General features: G+C 50.9%; 1 protein-coding gene and 1 long non-coding RNA gene across 3 annotated transcripts in view; one reads left to right on the forward strand and one right to left on the reverse strand.

Annotated features, from left to right (window-relative positions):
* Positions 1–3,882: 3,882 nt before the first annotated feature.
* On the reverse strand, positions 3,883–7,546 carry LOC123287073 (uncharacterized). The gene is made up of 2 exons (XR_011504533.1): positions 7,408–7,546; positions 3,883–6,357 (listed from the first exon to the last, which is right to left on the reverse strand). It is a non-coding gene; the product is annotated as an uncharacterized lncRNA (long non-coding RNA).
* Positions 6,402–18,383, forward strand: part of CABLES1 (Cdk5 and Abl enzyme substrate 1) — a 106,789-nt gene continuing 94,807 nt past the window's right edge. Inside the window, exon 1 of one of the 2 annotated variants that reach the window (XM_044773539.2) lies at positions 6,402–8,043. In XM_044773539.2, the coding sequence (XP_044629474.1) occupies positions 7,202–8,043 (842 nt within the window). In that variant the 5' untranslated portion in view covers positions 6,402–7,201. The remainder of the gene's footprint in view (positions 8,044–18,383) is intronic. The other variant, XM_014837277.3, reaches the window with a different exon arrangement.

Here is an 18,383-nt window from a genome sequence, read left to right on the forward strand (position 1 = left end):
GTGCTTACCATGTGCCAAGCGTTTACCGCACCCTTACTGCACTGAATCCTCCAAACAATGCTATACGGTAGATATTATCTTTCTCATTTCACAGATGACAAAACTGAAGCACAAACAGGTAAACTAACATGCTCAATGCGCTCAAAGCCAGGATAGTGGGGCCAAAATTTAACCTGGCCAGTCTGACTCCAAAGCTCGTGGTCTCAATCATGAACTTTTTAAGGCTCTTGATACATATTGCCAAATGACTTTCCAGAAAGATTGTTTCAATTTACACTCTATCAGCAGTATAAGAGTGTCCATCACTCTTATTTCTCCTTGTTTCCAGCAATTGCTAGGCATATGCATTTCAGTTTTTATGAACTGCCTCTTCATGTAGTTCGCCCATCTATAAATGAAGGTGACTATGAACCACCAATTAGTCCAGCTGGACTTCCCAGTGGCAGACAAACTGGTGATGTTTCCGCCAGGAGCTGGCCATATCCATCCCACTCTGATGTGATAATGACCTGAATAAACGCAAACCCTGTAAAATAATGCTTTTATACCGGGGGACCAGGGCTGCCTATTCGTGCAGAGTCTAGAGAGCCTTCATAGGGGCCTGTGCATGCAGGCCATATGTAAGTCGCATGTCCAGGAGCTGTGATTATATAAGAAGAGCTTTCTGCTTTGTCCATGAGCTCGTTATTCATGCATACCAGCGTAATTTCAAGAAAATAAAACCAGGTTAATTTCAAAGAAAATAAAACCAAGAGTTTGCTATAATTTAAGTATACAAGTAACACAACAAAGAAAATTCATTGATTTTCTTTAAAAAGCAATATCATACGAATTCTGCAGTTGGATTATGGGTGGTATTAAGGGCATGAATCCCCTTTTGGAAGACTGCGGACATCTCATGGAAGCATCTGAAATGTATGTTCTTAATACAGTTCTGAGGCCAGGTCTCTTCCATGGTATTAATGCCTCCGGCAGTGGAACAGGACAGCCACTGCTCGCTTGCTCAGCAGCATGCTTCGCAGGGGATTTCTCGTATAATGACTACAGCCACCCCTCACAGCACCCACTATGTGTTAGACACGAGGAGGTGTTCTAGCCATGCCTTGGTTCTAATCTGCACAACATCCATGCAAGACAGGACTTGCTCCAGCCTCGAGCTGAAGAAGCTGAGGCCCAGAGGACACAGGTTAGTGACAGAGTTGGGATCTGAAAAGCCCAAACCCATGCCCTTTGGCTGTGCCTGCCTCATGGAGGATGGAGGGCTTGTGGAACGGACCACTTCATTCTGATGGTTATCCCTCCTCCTTCACAGTTGGCTGGGCTGCATCAAAGGGAGAATTTGGATGGATCAGAGGAGATTTGAAGAGTAAACGCATTTGCACAATTGTTTTGGATATCTACTCTAACAACACTGTGGAAGTGAGGAGGGGGTACTGGAGCCCGTCTCCCCACATTGAGGAGGAATCTAAATCCATTCTTGGCCTGAGCTGTTGTCCTTGATAAATCAGTAACCTGCCTATGTGACAGTTCAAACAGTCTAATGGACACACCCCATCACCTATTTTTCTCAGCTTCTCATCCAAGTTATAAAAGCCTGCAGGCTCTACATCATTCTAGGCACATACCGTGGGAAAATAACCTCCCTTCTCTTTCCTCCATGTGGTGTGAGGGGGCCAGAGACAAAAGGATCCTCTCTGGGCCTATGGATGGGCAGTGTCAGGGACTGGTGCCAGTCACTGCGGGAAGGGCAGGTCCTCAGGCAGGGAGAAGAGACCTGGAGGACGGGACCATGGTAAGAAGTAGCAGGAACACCATCTGCCCTGGACATCTTCTCCTGTGTAAGGAGAGGAGGATGTCCTAGATGGGTGGTGCTGGGGGCAAAGGTTGAAATAGCCTCTACTCTAGGAGGTATGCTGGGTTTTGGTTGAACCCTGTGCATAGGCCTCTCTCTTTTTTCAATACTCGATGTTTTTGGTGAAAATATTACCGTGACTTTCTCTGCTGTTAGCTTGAAGGCTCCAGGATAGGATCCCATCCTGTTCTCCTTGGTACTAACAGAGCCTAACCCAGAACATAGCGTGAGATTGACATTCAGGAAATATTGAGATGAGGACAATGAGTCAGTCACACTTTTTTTTTTTAAAGACTGGCACCTGAGCTAACATCTGTTGCCAATCTTTTTTTTTCTTCTTCTTCTTCTCCCCAAAGGCCCCCAGTACATAGTCGTATATTCTAGTTGCAGGTCCTTCTGGTTGTGCTATGTGGGCTGCCACCTCAGCATGGCCAGATGAGTGGTACTAGGTCGGCGTGCAGGATCTGAACTGGCGAAACCCTGGGCCGCTGAAGAGGAGCGCGCGAACTTAACCACTCGGCCGCGGAGCCGGCCCCATGACTAAGTCACATTTTGTAAGCTGTTATATGTGGCTGTATATTAGTCACTGAGTTTATTTCTTAATTAAATATCCCTGAGCGTCTAGTCAAGTCTTATTTAAATGTTGTATCTCGTCTCAGATGTCCAGGAGAACTTAGGAAGGAAATTAAGGTATCTATTTCAAATTGTAAAGAGGTAAACAATGACACCCCCATCTCCCTCCCCTTCTCCCAGGCCAAGAGAAGTGATCACCAGTCCCCAGGGGGAAGGTGAATTTCAGGGAGAGGAGAGGCGGCGTTGAGGACCACCTCTCGAACACTCTCCATTTCTAGTCTTGGGGAATCTAACCTTCATCAATGAAGGGAAGGAGCAGGTTTCCCGCCGGCACTGTGCCTGTATTTTAGATGGGCAGCCGCCTGCACATTTACGGAACACGCAGTGAGATAATCTGATCTGCACCGGAGCTGACAGCTGAAGTTTCTCGTGGTCCTGCCTGCCTGGCAGAACTAGTGAACACTGCAAATAACTAGAACCAGAAACATCCTGGTCTTTGTTATGTGCATCTTCTATATTCTGCGTTTTTCTAAGAATAGTTACCCACTTAAGATACTCTGCTAATTATATAATTTATATTATCAGGAATCCTTACAACTCTGCAAAATAAAATATTTTTAAACCTAACTTTACAGATGAGGCAAAAAGTTCATAATTTTCCCAACCTGGAGCCCCAAAATGTGACAGTCTTGTAAGAGCCTACGCTGGCGTCCGAACCTTTTGTTATTTCCACAGTACGCGATGGTTTCTGTTATGAGTGATAGCCGCTGTCATCTTTAAGCTAATTTTCAGACTTCTTGGTCTCCTGAATTACTTTTTTTAAAGGGTCAGTGATTACTTGCAGGTTCTTTTTTTGTTTTTTTAATTGACTGCCGTATGTGTCAATCAAAAGAGTTGGTGCATGCAAAAAGTTTTTAGAATGGGCTCTTAGATGGGGCAATATGAAGGTAAATGGAAAAAAACTTGGCACACTTAGAGAAATTACATTTCAAGTTCTAGTCCTCTACGCCTGAAACTCACGAGGAATGTGTACGCAGAGCTTCCTTTTCCTGAAGCGCCCTCCCCCTCCCGCCTCATCTCCCAGGTCAGTTTAAATCCTGGCTCCTCCTCATAGAAAAAGCTCCTTTTTCACATTCTGAACATTTATAGTCCCAGTCAGATTACTTATTTGATCACTTAATCATAGTTGGCCTTGAATTTTTATTTAAATGTGTCCTGAGCTTTGTTTTCCACTGTTTTCACTTTAAAGGGCAGAGGGCTAAAGGCCACACTTCTTTTTATCCCTTTTGTAGCAAGGTGGTGTTATGCACATGGAAGTTGCGTGGTAATATTTGATCAGTGAATAAACAGGTGAAAAATAAGGGGATTTGGAGTAATTTAGAGACTAAGTGGATTAGGATGGTATAAATAACTGACTTTTTTTTTTTTTTAAGCTGAGGGCAGTCTCTTACAGTTGATTTTTTTTTTTAAAGATTTTTAATTTTTTTTCTTTTTCTCCCCAAAGCCCCCCAGTACATAGTTGTGTAGTCTTCGTTGTGGGTCCTTCTAGTTGTGGCATGTGGGACGCTGCCTCAGCGTGGTTTGATGAGCAGTGCCATGTGTGTGCCCAGGATTCGAACCAGTGAAACACTGGGCCGCCTGCAGCGGAGCGCGCGAACTTAACCACTCAGCCACGGGGCCGGCCCCAATAACTGACATTTTTTTAAGATACTTAAAGGTTTATAAAATGCTTCTCATTTGTACCTCAGAATATCCCATAGAGGAAATTGGCTGGGAGAGGTTGAGACTTGCTCTTAAGACCCAGATCCTCTCCTCCAAAGCTCGTATTATTTCCGTTATAGTTGACTCCCAAGTGCAAAGAGAAGACTGTGTCTGGAGATGGCCCCCTCCCATAAAGCATCCTCACCAGCAGAGGGCGCAAGAACATGTTTGGTTCTTAGAGTAACCCACATTTGTACACGGGCCCACCACTTTAAGAACTAGGTGACTTTGGGCAAATTATTGAATTTCTCTGAGCCTCATCTGTTAAATATTGATGAGAATGCCCTCCCTCCCACCTTTTCAGGGTGGTCATAAGGACTGGAAATATTCTGTGTCTGGCACACAGGAGGTGAACAATCATATCACTCATGACCTCCATAAGAGGGTCACAGGAGCAGCGTGGAGGTTAAACAGATACTGATTCTTGTTTGGTGCTTTAATAAATGTTTGAAATTAGTTTGCATATTTCACGCTTAAAATAGGCAAAGAGTTGCATCAAATGGGCAAAGAAATGAATATTGATGAAAAAATTTTAATACCCAGTGCTGGCAGGAGCGTGAGGAAGCAGATTGGAACAACTTTTCTGGATGGAAAGCCTTAAAAACATGACAGGTGTTTGCCCCAGCCGTCTATTTAACCTAAGAAAATAATATCGGATGGTAGCAAGATTTAGAAAAACAAAGGATGTCATCACCACTCTTTACAATAGCAAAAGTGGAAGCAACCTAAAGCTTTAATGTAGGGCACAGGTTTAATAATTATAATCTCTCCATCAAACTGAACCCATGCAGTCATTAAAACGATGCTGCAGAAGAATATTCTAAGTAGAAAGATGATCGCAACACAGCAAGCAAAAATCACAAGACTCCAACAGCCTGTTTTCACTTTTGGTTAAAAATACACACAGGACAGAAATCGAAATTTTAAGTTATTTCCATAGGAGATGAGATTGTTAGTGATTTTTTTTCCTACTTCTCTTTGCTTATCTTATTCTCTAAATGTTCTGCAATTAGCATTTATCACTTTTTGTGATTAAAAAAAAAAAGTTTTTCTTTTACATATGCAGAGTTGCCATCTTCCATTTAACACTGCCTGACAGCACAACCAGGCCAGTGGTCAGACAAATTAATTGTAATAAAGCAGCTTGGAAGTTTCAAGGTAGTTAGTCAAACAAAGTAATTAAAATCCTAATGAAATTTTACAGAGCTGGTCACCAAACTCTGACTTAGGGCCTGTAAAGCTGCTTTAAACCTGCTTTAAATAGACACCAGGCTCCACTTTCTCAAAAGGCCTAAAAATGGCATAAAATAAAAGCTGAACAACAATTGTTCATGTAAAGGACCACGTGCCATGTTTGTCCTAAGCAAATGTAACCTGAAACTCAGCCACATCTCACACTCCGGGCTGGCACACATCTCTGGACAGGCTGTATTTGCTCTCCATTACTCAACTTACTTTCCCGAACTTGAAATGGAGTGGAATTTCAATGTAGAGTTACCCATTAGCCCCAGGGCTAAATTTAAACCTTTAATTAAATTAGTCCGTTGATCTTAAACACACTGCTTCTCCCTTAGAAAAGTGTGGGGAGTCTTCTTAGATGTCGCAGAGCTTACTTCAGTGTGACAATTGTCCTTATTGCATTTGTAAGTCACCCGAACCGCACAAGGAAACCCACACTCATTTTCAGATTGCTCCTGATGACCCCGCCTCCCCTCCCCCAAGACAGGCATTTGTCGGGCCGGGATACAGCATTCAGTGACTCCTCCCAGACCCAGAGTTCCCCCTCTGGAAGAGTCACCGCGTCCTCGGGCAGGAACCCATCTTTCTAGAAGACATGTTGGGTGCCAAACAGATGTTTATGAAAGAAACGACAGAAAGTAATTGTCTGTACTGTTTATATGGGAGAACCAGAGATCTTAATTCACAAAAATTTGCAAGGTGACAAGGGGAAAGGGTGTGAGCCCATTTTAGCCTACTTCGGTCTTCATAGAAAAGAGTACATTTCAGGCCCACAGTAAAAATTTATGTTGATCTTTGCTATGAAAGAGATGAGAAGTGACAGCACCATCAAATGGGGATCTATAAATGAGTCTGGTCACACGAAGATGTTCACCGCCTAGACTCTTATGCTCCCCGGGGCGTGCATTTATCTCAGGGGCTGCATCTTCGACCTGCGAAGGAATGAGACAACCTCAATGGTTAGCGACAGCTCTAAGATGGGACTGTCCACATAAGAGGTCGTGGACCTATCTGTGTACTATTAATAAGGAGCTATTTCTCAGGGCTCAACGGCAGCGCGGGGTCCAGTTAACTAGCTCGCGAGCCAAATCTCTGCGTTGCTGCAAGTAACTGTCCTGCAAACCCACAACTCTCCCGGGACCACACCCTCACGCCGTGACTCAAGGGGTTCTGCTCGCGCCCCAATTCCCAGCCCGAGCGCGGCGGGGAAACGTGCTCGCCTCCCTCGTCTGGGTCCCGCGCGCCCCGGGGGCTACCAACTCTGCCCGCAGGAAGCCCGGACTACCCGCGCCGCCGCCCGCGCGGCTTTCCCTTCCTCCTCCTCTTCCTCCTCCGGCCCCTCGCCCCCGCCGCCTGCCTCCGCGGCCGCCGCCGGCGGCTTTGTTTTCCTCTCAGGTTTCATTCCCCACACGTGATACTCTGTTATTGCAAAGAGCGCTCCGGAGCGCGAGCGCGGGGCGCGCGCACCTATAAATACGGACACCCGGCCCGGGCACCGGGGACCGCGCGGGCGGGGAGGGCCCCGGACCCAACGGCCAGGCGGCCAGCCAGCGGGCCAGCGAGCGAGCCGCGCGCGGGGGCCGGAGCGGCGGCGCCCCCCGCCCGAGCCCAGAGGGGCGAGCATGGCCCGCCCGCGCGGGGGCCGGGCCGCCGCGCACGCCGCCCGCGCCCCGCGCCCTGCCCAGCCCGGGTCGCCGGCGCTCGCGCCCGCGGCTTAGCACTCGGTCGCCGCTCGCTTCTCGGGGCATCGCGGAAATATCGCCGCAGACGGACACAATGGCGGCGGTTGCCGCCACCGCGGCCGCCTGCAGCAGCAGCAGCAACAGCAGCGGCGGCGCCGGCACCGACGCCGCGAGCACCAGCGGATTGCAGCCGCCGCCGCCCCAACCCGCGGCCGCCGCGCCGGCCCAGCCGCCGCCCGAGCCCCCCAGGAAGCCGCGCATGGACCCGCGGCGCCGCCAGGCTGCCCTCTCCTTCCTCACCAACATCTCGCTGGACGGCCGGCCGCCGCCGCAGGACGCGGAGTGGGGCGGCGGCGGCGAGGAGAGCGGCGCGGCCAAGGCGGGCGCCGGCAGCGCCTGCGGCGCGAGGACTCGGCTCAGCCTGGTGGCCGCCGAGCGTGGCGGCTGCAGCGCGCTCTCTGCGGCCGGCGCGGCGGCGGCAGCGTTAGCAGCTGGGTCGGGCCACTGCCTCCCGCAGCCCTCGTCGCTGCCGCCCCTGGCCCCCGGCGGCTACGCCATGCTGCCCGGCCCCGCGGCTGCCCGGGGCTTCTCGAGCTCCCTGGGCGCGGGCCGGGCATCGGGGGAGCAGTGGCCGCTGCCCCGGCCGGCGCCCATCGCCGCCTGCGCTCAGCCGCAGCAGCCCGACGGGCCCGGGGGCGCCGGGCAGGAGGAGTTAGAGGAGGACGATGCCTTTTCCAGCGTGCAGGTGCCAGCCGTTGCCTTCCTGGGCTCCGGGACCCCTGGGAGTGGGGGCGGCAGCCGGAGCCGCCTCAACTCGTTCACTCAGGGAATCCTGCCCATCGCTTTCTCCAGGCAGACCTCGCAAAACTACTGCTCCTTGGAGCAGCCGGGCCAGGGGGGCAGCGCCAGCGCCTTCGAGCAGCTGCAGAGGTCCCGGTGAGTATCCTGGACGCCACCGCGCTGAACCCCGCGTCCCTCCCGGCCGGGGTCGCTCCCACCATCCCGCGCCCTGCCGGATCCCTGGGCTTCTAGCCCGAATTCCAAACCACAAGGGCACGCGAAAGAGGGAGAGTCCTCAGGGAATATGTGTTCACACGTGTGTGCATGAGCCCGGCACTCGCAGAGCAAAAGCATCTCACTCATGCGGTGGGTCCGGAGTTAGGAGTTGCGGGAGCCCACTAAAAGCGGCGCCAAAACCTCCCGTCACAAGGAAGAGATCGTGAACTTCCAGAATCCCAGTCGAGACCCAGAGACACGCTCTCCCCACGCCAGGCGAGACTTGGCGGGGCGCAGAGTCGAGCAGTGGGTCCGGCCGGCTGCTGAGCGGCGCGTGTGAGTCTAAAATTGTCGCAGACTCGCCGTGAGTCCCTCCTAAGAAGTTCCTGCCAGCACTCAGAGCATTCCTGCGTCCCAGGAAAACTTGGCGTTTTCCTAAGAGATGGAAAGACCGTCTTACATTCCCTAACACCGGGCCCTCGGGGTGGGGGACAGGGAGGAAATAGGGCTTGAGGGTTCTTTTTTCCATTCCGAGATGAATTCGCTCGAGTTAGATGAAAGCTTGTTGTATTTGCTAGCTTAAGTCATCTGCAGGTATTAGGCATCTTAGCAAACTCATGAACTGTTTGCGAATTGTTCAGGAAGTAGCTGGAGCTTCTAGCCATGTGTTCAAGGGGCCATATGTTCAAAGGACAGCTGAGAGTTAAGTCTGTGTCAGGCAGTCGGCCTGGAGATTGGGAAAGGACCAGAGTGGAGGGGGATGCAGGCCTGTTCCCTGGGCGCATCCTCCCTTGTTAGTTGATAAGGCCTCCTGTGAAGTTAGTTATAGTGCTGACTCCACCTTGGCTCCGTTAGTTGAACCTCCTGGGGCCTCAGTTTCCCTTTCTGGGGTGGTACCTTGTGAACATTTTGCAGGCCTTAAGAGGAGAAGGGAGAAGATTTTCTGTTGCAGCCTCCTGTAATGCGCAGGCTTGCTCTGGCCTGAGTAAGAAGGTGGCCTATTGGAAAACTTAACTTCCTCCCCCAATAGACCAATAGGGAAGACCAAGCCGGCTCATCCAGAAGTTTCCTTGGAGTCTCTTTCTTCCCAAATGGGTGAAATCACCACCGTGCTGGGTATGTAGCATAGCAGTGTGAGTACTCGGGGGAAGCAGCCTCATGATTGCATGGATGAATTAGCAGGTGTATTCATGATGCTGGGCACAGGTGGCAGTCCGGCCCTGGCCTTTCTTGTCAGAGCACCATCTCTGCATTAGCGGGTGAGTGCCGGGCAGGGAATGCCTTCCTTTCTGGGCCAGGGGTGTGCACTCAGCAGTTTCCGAGCAGCTGGGTGTCACTGCTGGACATCACTCCCTGGCTTATAATGACTCCATAGTTTGAGTGTGAGCCCAGCTGGTCCAGAGGGTCGTGACGGGAATTGTAATAAACATAGATGTTATTCTAAGTCAGTGTGTGAGGCTGGCCTGTGTCTCCTGGTAGACGGATGTGTTCCTGTGCTAAAAGCAGCTGGAGATCAGATTACCTCACACTTTGTCTCCAAGAATCTCATTTCAGGGGATGTGGAGGATGTAGTGTGTTAGTATTTGGATCCAAAGAATAGCCAGAATTTACTCTCTGATCCTGTAAATATGAGCCCCTTAGATGTTTTATTGATCTCCCCCCAACACACACGTTAGGGTGAGTTAGTATAAGATGCTTCCTTTGCTGACAGTCGCATTCATCTTCCTGCTTTGGACTTATCCATATCTGGCAATGTGATAGGCATTTTAAAAAAAATACAGCTGTCAACAGAAACAGCATCAAATTTAATGTACAGAGAGAGGGAAATGGGTAAAACAGTGATTTAAGAAAGGCCTTGAAGAACTAACCTTGCCACTAGCTGTTGGAGTGGCAATGAACTTGAAATATCCTAGGATGCTTTGTTTCCTGCGATGTGCTGCTTTTAAGAACTTTCTCAGATTCATGCTGCTTTCCTGATTGCTAGAGAGTACCGTCACCTGCCTAGACGAAGTGTGATGTAGGGCACAGACTCATTTGAATAAGGCCCAGGGCCATCTTAGAGAATGCCACTAGCTTTGTGGTGTGCCTCCCTTTAAGAACTCCTGCCAGACTGGGTGGTTCCGTCCACTGCTGCAGGGGTGTTCTCCTGGTATGTAGATTTTCAATCAGGCTTTCCTTAGATTTGTCTCAAGCCATTTAAGGAATTCTGTAGAACCTTGCTGCTCAAAGGTGTGGGTTCTTGGACCTGCAGCTTCACTGGAGCTCTTAGAAATGGAAACTCTTGGGCCCCACCCTGGATTACTTGAGTCCAAATCTGCATTTTAACAAGATCCCCCAGATGATTTATATACAAGAAGTCTGGAAAGCCTTGCCTTAGTGTCTCTGAAATCTGCCCTTTTTTTTAACGAACTTGAGATTTCACGTATCGCATTTGTTATGGGTATATAAACATCAGGATTTCCTGATCTGAAATCTCGAAACCCTTTATTTTTTGCTACTTCCATTTGGACACTTGTAAAACCAATCACCATTATTGCTCGGACTTCAAACTTTGAAGTATGACCGAGAGGAAAGTTTCTGTGCCCAGGCCTTGGCACAGATATGTCAAAGGAGTGCTGACACCTTCTCTGTGCTCTGGGCTGGATATTTGACATTCATCACATATAATCCCCACAGCCACCCTCTCTGCAGATTCTTTCACAGACCCAGCGTTGACCAGGCTAGGAACGCAGATCTTTGACATCCTGCCTGGCGTCTTCCCTCTGCCACTCGACTGTGTCGCTGTGCCTTGCACACAGTAGGCAGGGATCCTTCTGGAGCTGTTGGCTGTGAATGTTTGTCCTGGGTACAGCAGGTCAGTCACAGTGGTGTGACTGCAGACTCCCTTTCTCGTCATTCCCGCACATGTAGCCCCTTTGTTTGGGGCCCCAGCTTTGCTGCTACTCACGGCTTTCCCTTCTGTTGGAGTGTCTAGGGAGCCCAGGACCGTGGGCCTCGCCGACAGGGCTCCAGCCCTGGGGAGACAACACGCTGAGCTTTGTTCTCAGGCCAGGCGTCAGGTGGGAAGCCAAAAAGGTGCTTTCTAGCTTGACACCCTGTAGTGTTTCTGTGCTTGGGCAGTGAGTGCTGCATGGGGAAGGTGTTAATAGGTGAAAGGGAGTGTAAATTTATAAGGTGTGTTTTCAGGCTTCCTTTCACTTTAAAAATTTCATCTCAGGCAGCAGCTGGCAGCAGCCCCAGCTTACTCCACTTCCGAATGGCAGACAGCGCCCAGACGTGCTAGAGTCAGGCGGGTGAAAAGATGTACGCCAGCAGGCCTGACGGGAGGGGTGCACAGTGATGGGGGTGGGTTATGGTAAAACAACATGAGAGTTTTGCTTCTTAGAGCACCTGAGATAGCATTGTCCCCTGTGAAGAGTTAGGTCTTGAATGCAAAGAGGGCGTGTGGGGCAGAAGCTTGGGTTCGAATCCCAGTGCTGCTGTATGACCCTGGGCAAGTTAATCAGCCTTTCTGGGTCTGTTTCCTCCTGAGAGCCTTGGCGGGTCTTGGACCCTTTCAAGTGCTAACTGCACTTACATTTATTATTGAGGGCTGACTGTGTGTGGGCATGTGATGGATGCTTTATATCTGGGCTTCTCAAGTGTAAATGTGTTTAGAATTACCTGGGATAAAAGGCAGATTCTGATCCCACAGGTCTGGGAGGGACCTCACTTCTACGTTTCTGACTAGTTTCCTGGACGCAAATAGGCTGCCCTTTGAGGAGGTGGATTTATGGGTACTGTGATCGCTCCTATTGTAATGCCAGAGAACCAGAGCTCTGAGATGTTGAGTAACCTGCTCAAGGTCACCCAGCGCTGGGGCAGATCTCAGGCTCGCACCCGCTGCTCTGAGACGGGGAGCTCCTGATTGCCCTCCCTCTGCATTGCCCCTCTTGGGGTGAAACCTGGGCTCGTCCTCTGACTGTAGTCTCTGTCCTTACTGAAAGAAAAATGTGAGCCGACTAGGAGATCCACACCCAGAGTAAGAGGGGAATTGGACGTTTTTTCCTAAGGCTGTCACAGCTTGCTTTGTGACTTAAGGCAAGTCACTACTCTGTGCCCTGGCGGGGAGCCACCTGACCTGGCTGGATGTCAGTAGTCTGTGAAGGACTTTGATCTCCTCAGCAGTAAGCAGACCCAGCGTACTGGTGAGCCATCTTTCCAGCAACATGGATTATGGAACCAAAGCTGCAGTCGCAGGCCGGGCCAGGACGCTTACCGCACACCGGTGGAGGCCATGCCCTGCCAGGGCGGAGGCGTGGGGCCTGAGGTTCGCCCGCCGCCCTCCTCCTTGTGGGCATCAGGCCTGTGATGTGGGCAAACTCAGCGGGGGCCGTAGGTCGGAGGCCCGCTCACTGCTGGCAAGTGTCCAGAGAGGGCAGCGAGTTCCAGTGTGACCTTTGACCCTCCGGGAAGGGTGGGGGAAGCCGCAGCATGGCTCTGGGCTGTGTCCCCACAGCTGTCCCAGGAAGCTCTGCCTGCCTGGACTTTTTTCCATGGAACGAGAGTTGTGTGTAGGGAGAGGGCCAGGGGCAGGTGGCGTGGGTAAGAAAGGTGGTGAGGCCGGGTGAGGTTTCCTGTGTGGATCCCTGGATTCCAGGTCTGCCCCTGCCGTGGCTGCTAACCCTGGAGGGGTCGCTTTGCCCCCTGCCTCAGTTTCCTTACGGAATAAAAGGGCTGGGACAGATGAGTGTGGTGGCTCTCCCAGGGCTGGTGCTCGGAGCATCTCAGCCCTGTGGCCCGCTGCCGAGGCCCGGCGTGTTTAGCTCAGGGATGTGTGCATAACCTAACCTTGCAATCAGAGGCAGGAGCGGAGTTAAGTGTGTCCGTGTGGCTTCAGCTGGCAGGACGTGCACTGGTGAATGAATGACGGGTTCCCTGGGTGTGAGGGAGAACTTTAAAATACCCCGTCAGCTGTGCTCCCTCTGGCAGTGGAGGTGTCACAATTGGACGGACAACTTTAGGAGGCCGTCCAGGCTGGAAGGCACTGCCCCGTGAGGCGGTCAGTCCCCGGCCGTCACCGCCCCCGTGGCGGAAGAGACCTGTAGTAACCTCCTCTAGTGCAAAGGGCCTTCCAGTTTACAAAGTAGTTTTGGAGACATTGATTTCAGCCCTCTAATGACACAGAGGGGTGGGAATCCAAGGTCACAGAGTGGGCAATGGGTGACCTAGGTGCTTTGTTATCATCTGTCAGGTATATTGTGGAGGAAATTCTAGTATTGCGACTTAATGCCTTGTATCATTCATGCAACAAACATTGAACATAAGGAATATCAATTACGAGCTGCCGCTGTGCTAGTCACGGGAGATACAGACGTGGAACCTGGTCCTTGTCTCTGTCGGGAGACGTGTGTAAACAGGCCATTTATTCCAGTGATGAGTGCCTGGTGCCGAGAGGTGAGCCTGTTGTTTGAGCCCCGCCAGGACAGGGACACTTCATGCCCTCCCCCGTGGGACCAGGCTCAGTGCCTTCACACAGCATTTTCATCTAACAAACACATCCCAGGCATTATTCTAAGCACTTTAGGGGAATTAAGCAAGTTCGTATTTATATCGACCCTTAGCACTACTCCATCACCACCACTCTGAAGGACAGAGAGGTCAAGTTACTTGCCCAGGGTCCCTCAGCCGTACGTGGGAGCTGGTAAGCTGTGCCCTTACCCACTTCGCTCCGCCGTGCTGTGGTTTGTGAGTCAGGCTCATAAATGCTTGTCAAACTGGCTTCAGCTGAACTGGGCAGAAGAAGGTGGCGTGAGTGACCTCTCAGGGCCCTGCCTACACTGTGGTTTCCTTATTTGGGTTTCTGTGTCTCTGTCATTCCGGGAGGCCCTCCGCGTGAGAGCCCAGAGGACAGTCCAGGGTGGACGGGGACTCCTGTGACTGCAGGCTTCAGTCCCGCCCTCAGCGCCTGCCCTGCCTGCCCTCTGCTCAGCCACATCTAACTGCGTCTCGCATGCGTCTGGTGCTTTACATGCCTTCCGTGGTTCAGATCGTGGGGGACAGGAGCGTGAGCCTGGCCCCCCCAGGGACTGTGTTTGTGACTCTGGCTCTGCCACTGACTTTGTGGCCAGATTCCCATCCGTGAAATGAGGATGACAAGGATCCCTCCTTCCTGGTGTGTTTCCCTTTTTGTAGACCCTCTGGGTCTCAGCATCACCCTTTCCCCTGAGCCCAGGGGTCTGCAGACTCTGTGGCCCAGGGGCCAGATTTGGCCGCTGGCTGTTTATAAATACAATTTTCTGGGAAACAGCCCTGCCTGTTCACTTCTATCTTGTCTTTGGCTGCCCAGTTGTGCTATAAGGACAGAATTGAGTAGTTGTGGCAGACACCACATGGCCCGAAAAGTCTGAACTCTTTATTCTCTGGCTGCTTACAGAAAAAGTGTGCAACCCGGCCCCAGTCCAGTGCTCTGTACCCCAGAGATGTACGCTGGTCCCCTGGCCCCTTCCTGCCCACCCTCACTGTCCTTGCCTTCTGGAGGCTTCTGTGTGGACCCACCAACCCCTTCTCCCTTGGCTGGCCAACTGAGAGACCTTTCTGAAACCCACATCCAATCCTGTCAGTTTTAAATTCCTGTTACTTTTTGTGAGGCAGCTGTGGCCACCCCCTGGCCACCACTGCACTCGCCTGCATACCCCCTCACCTGTCACCTCCATACTGGGCCAGCTTTCCAAAGGACCCCCCAGGTTCTGGCACTCTCAGGCTTTTCCACAGGAAGGGTCTCCACCACCCTCCCACAAGATACCCCTTCCTTTCAGACCTGTCCCCCTGCAGAGCCCTCGAGGCTGGCACTGAGCACGCCCTCCTGGGATTGACATGCATCCTTCCCTTGGGTCTGTACCCGCTCGCCCGCCGCTGGCCTGACACTGATCCCTCGCGGGCTGGGGGCTGCTGGCCATGGCCCCGAGGCCGGCTGTCAGCGAAATGCAGCAACTCCTTCTGAAGAGTGACCACAGACCCAGGCAAAACCAAATTTCCTGACAGCGTGAGTGGGGAAACTTGATCCCAGGGCATCAGAAAAACTTCTTAAAAATCCTTTTAGGACACCTTTCTCCCAAAGCCTCACTGGTCCTGGGGACTGATCTCCCCCACCACCCACTCCCTGAGCCTTCTAGTCTTCTATTTGCACCCAGCAGTCCCTTCTGACCCTTTATTTGGTAAAGCCGTCCACCCACCATCTCCTTCCTCAGCTCTCCCGATTTGAGTGTTTCTGTCCCTGTCATGAGGGTGAAGTGGCAGGTTGTGTAGGTTGCACCCCTCCTCCCACCCGCCCCACCCCTGTCTGCTCCTCCCCCTTCCCCAGAGTGGGGTAACACACATGGCATCCTGAGTGCCTCTCCCGTGCTGTGTGCCTCACTGTGTCATTTCCTTTCGTTGGCATGGCAGGCCTCTGACACAGGGTTAAATCCATTTTAGAGCTGTGGGGCTGAGGTGTGGAGAGGCTGAGGACACTTGCCTAAGGCCTCCTACCTGGAACCTGGAGCTAGAACGTGAACCCTGGTTTCTGTGGCATCTAAGCTGGGTTTCTGCTGGACCCCGTGGTGTGCCCTGGCCGGCTCCTGGGAACTTTGTGAGACGACTGAGGAGGCTGTGAGCCGGCCGGTAACCTCAAGTTGGTCATGGTGCAAGTATTTACACCCCAGGAATCAGCCAGCTTTCCAAGTCAGGGCGTTTTTCCTTCCAGAGAGCTGGTTTGTCAGTACATGTACAAGGACGACACCACACCTCTTTTTGTTTCCTTCTCCCCTTGGGGGGCTGTGCAAAATGTCACCATCAGAGGAAGAGTGTTGAAAACCAGATGTTTTTATAAGAATCTGTTAATTCACCTAATTTTGTGAATTTCTCCAAGGGTCACCACCACCCATTTTCCACCTCAAAAAAAATCTGACCCCCTTAAATTTCAGCCTACATGCAATTTAAAAACCAGACTTTTCAGAGACACTGTGGGGCTCGAACAGACCGCTTAGTATTACGTGTAGGAATCATAAAATCATTAGCTATTACTCTCCTTTACAAACTATTTTTATTTTGGTTTGGTTTTTAAAAGCCTCCAAAAACATATAATCAATCGGGGTTTCCTGTGTTTTTTTCCCTTTTTGTTTGTGTTAGCATTTTGGATAATTGCACGCTAGTTTATGTTTAACGGGGTTATCATTAATGTGGTTTGGGTTTATTGCCACACACTTAGTCACAAAGACAAAAGCTTGTAAAGCAGAACATGCAAACGCTGGAAGTTTAGGACTTGGAATATCGTAATAACGTGTGTGCGTGAAAGGGGCCAGACTTGTCCCTGATGTAAAGGCCAGGGTGCACTTAAATCCAAGTTAAATTCCATGATAAATAGATGACAAACCACTCAAGAAGAGACTAATGAGGTATTCAAGAATGCAAAGATTTCTGTGTGTCTAGCACATTGATTTTTATTTTAAAGCACTTTACTCGTTTGACCCAATTACTTATAAAGCATGAATGTCTACTCTGATAGTCTTAGGAAGGGGCAGGGCGGGGGCGGGGGAGGGACTGGACGACAGGCAAAGCCTATAAAGTGTTTTTCTTAAGGACAAAATCAGCATGCTATGGGACATGGTTGATCTGAGGCTGAAAGTAGTCCTTAATGAGGTATTATGTTTTATGAAGCTGTATAAAGTTGGCTTTTGGAGGAGGAATTGTGAAGAAGGAAGATGAGATTACAAATGCCCAAGGTAACTGTGTGGGTAACTGAGGGATTCAATTCATCCATCACAAAATGAGCATCTGATCATGTCAGTTCTACTTGATGGTTTGGGGCTTTACGGTTTACAGAGTGCTTTCACGTATGTTCGTTCATCAGGTCGTTTTAAAAAGGCAACAGGTAGCTGTTTTATGGATTAGAAAGTCAAGACCATAAAGAACTGAGTGACTTGCCCATGGCCGTGTGCTCTGTTTGTAGCACAGCTGGGATTTTGAAACCTACATTTTCTAAGTTGAGGGGTTTAACAACAAGCAAAAAACTCTCCCATAGCTACCTCATTTAAGGAAAACAAAGAACTCTATTAAGTGCTACAAAATTTTATTCTCCTTCCTTCCCCAAATCGTCCACTTGTGTATTAGTTAACCTCGAGAGAACAAAAATGATGGGGCCTCACCCACTGCAGACTTTGGGCTGGAGTCAATCAAGGTCAGGATGTTAAAGTACAAAGAAATCCTGTGCTGCAGTGTCGGCTGGCCAGCGCCTTCTCATCACGGGAGGATGCGCACTCGCATGTGATAACCTCTGGGGCAGGCCAGCAGAACCCAGGTTGGGACCCCAGTTGTGGAAAATTTTCCCAATAACGACATCTGTCTCCAAATAATAGTTTGGTGTTGGGTCCTCCCTTCCCACACCCCTGCTGCTCGGCGGCCTCAGCAAGGTGGGTGAACAGATTCAAGAGTGGGAAGACAGCCCTGGAGGCCACCAGCACCTTTTGGCCAACTCCTTGAAGCCCTCTGAGCCTCAGATCCTCCTCTGCAGAATGGGGATAAGAATCCCTGCCTTTTTGACGAGTTGCAAACGTTAAGTAAGAATGCAGCAAGATGCACCCAGCAGAGGTTCGGCCCTTAGCAGTGGATCAGTAAAACTGTAGCTGTTAATTCCACTCACAATTGCCCTGCGCCCACGCTGTCTGTCAAGAAGCAGTTGAGGAACTGACAAGGTCTGCCAGCTTGTGGGGAGGAGCGCTGTTTGCTTGGGTGGAGCTAACGTTCTGGTACACTGAGCGGCTCATTCACTGCATTGTTTTAATTTCATAAATAGTAGGAAGGCAAAATGAGAGCAGCGGAGGAAAACAGTACCCCCCATGAGGTGCTGCGTTATGGCCCCTGTGTACACTGAAGTCTTGACAATTTCCGTTGCCAAAATAGAGGGCCCGGGGGCGGGAAGCAGGGAGGGGGAGTCACAGCCTGGCATACCCTTAGAGCAGGGGTGAGGGTAAGAGGACAGCTGGCTAAGGGCTCCGCTGCCCCAAGGGGGCCCTCTGTGACCTGTCAGGGCGCATGTGAGGGGAGCGCTACCTGCAAAGACAATTCTGGAAGGTGCACCTTTGCTCACTCCCTCCTCAGAAGCCATGGCCCTCGTTCTGTGGTCACTGTGCTGCCTGTTCTGCTTCCTTTTCTGAGCTGGATACCCCCATGTGTGAGGGGCCTTGGGGGACCCCGGGGCTCACATGGCCATGACCATGGAGTCAGTTGTATGCCACTGGTGCCTTGGCCTCACCTTTCCCCCC

Source organism: Equus asinus, chromosome 7 (assembly GCF_041296235.1).
Source record: "Equus asinus isolate D_3611 breed Donkey chromosome 7, EquAss-T2T_v2, whole genome shotgun sequence".
Classification (NCBI taxonomy): Eukaryota; Metazoa; Chordata; class Mammalia; order Perissodactyla; family Equidae; genus Equus; species Equus asinus.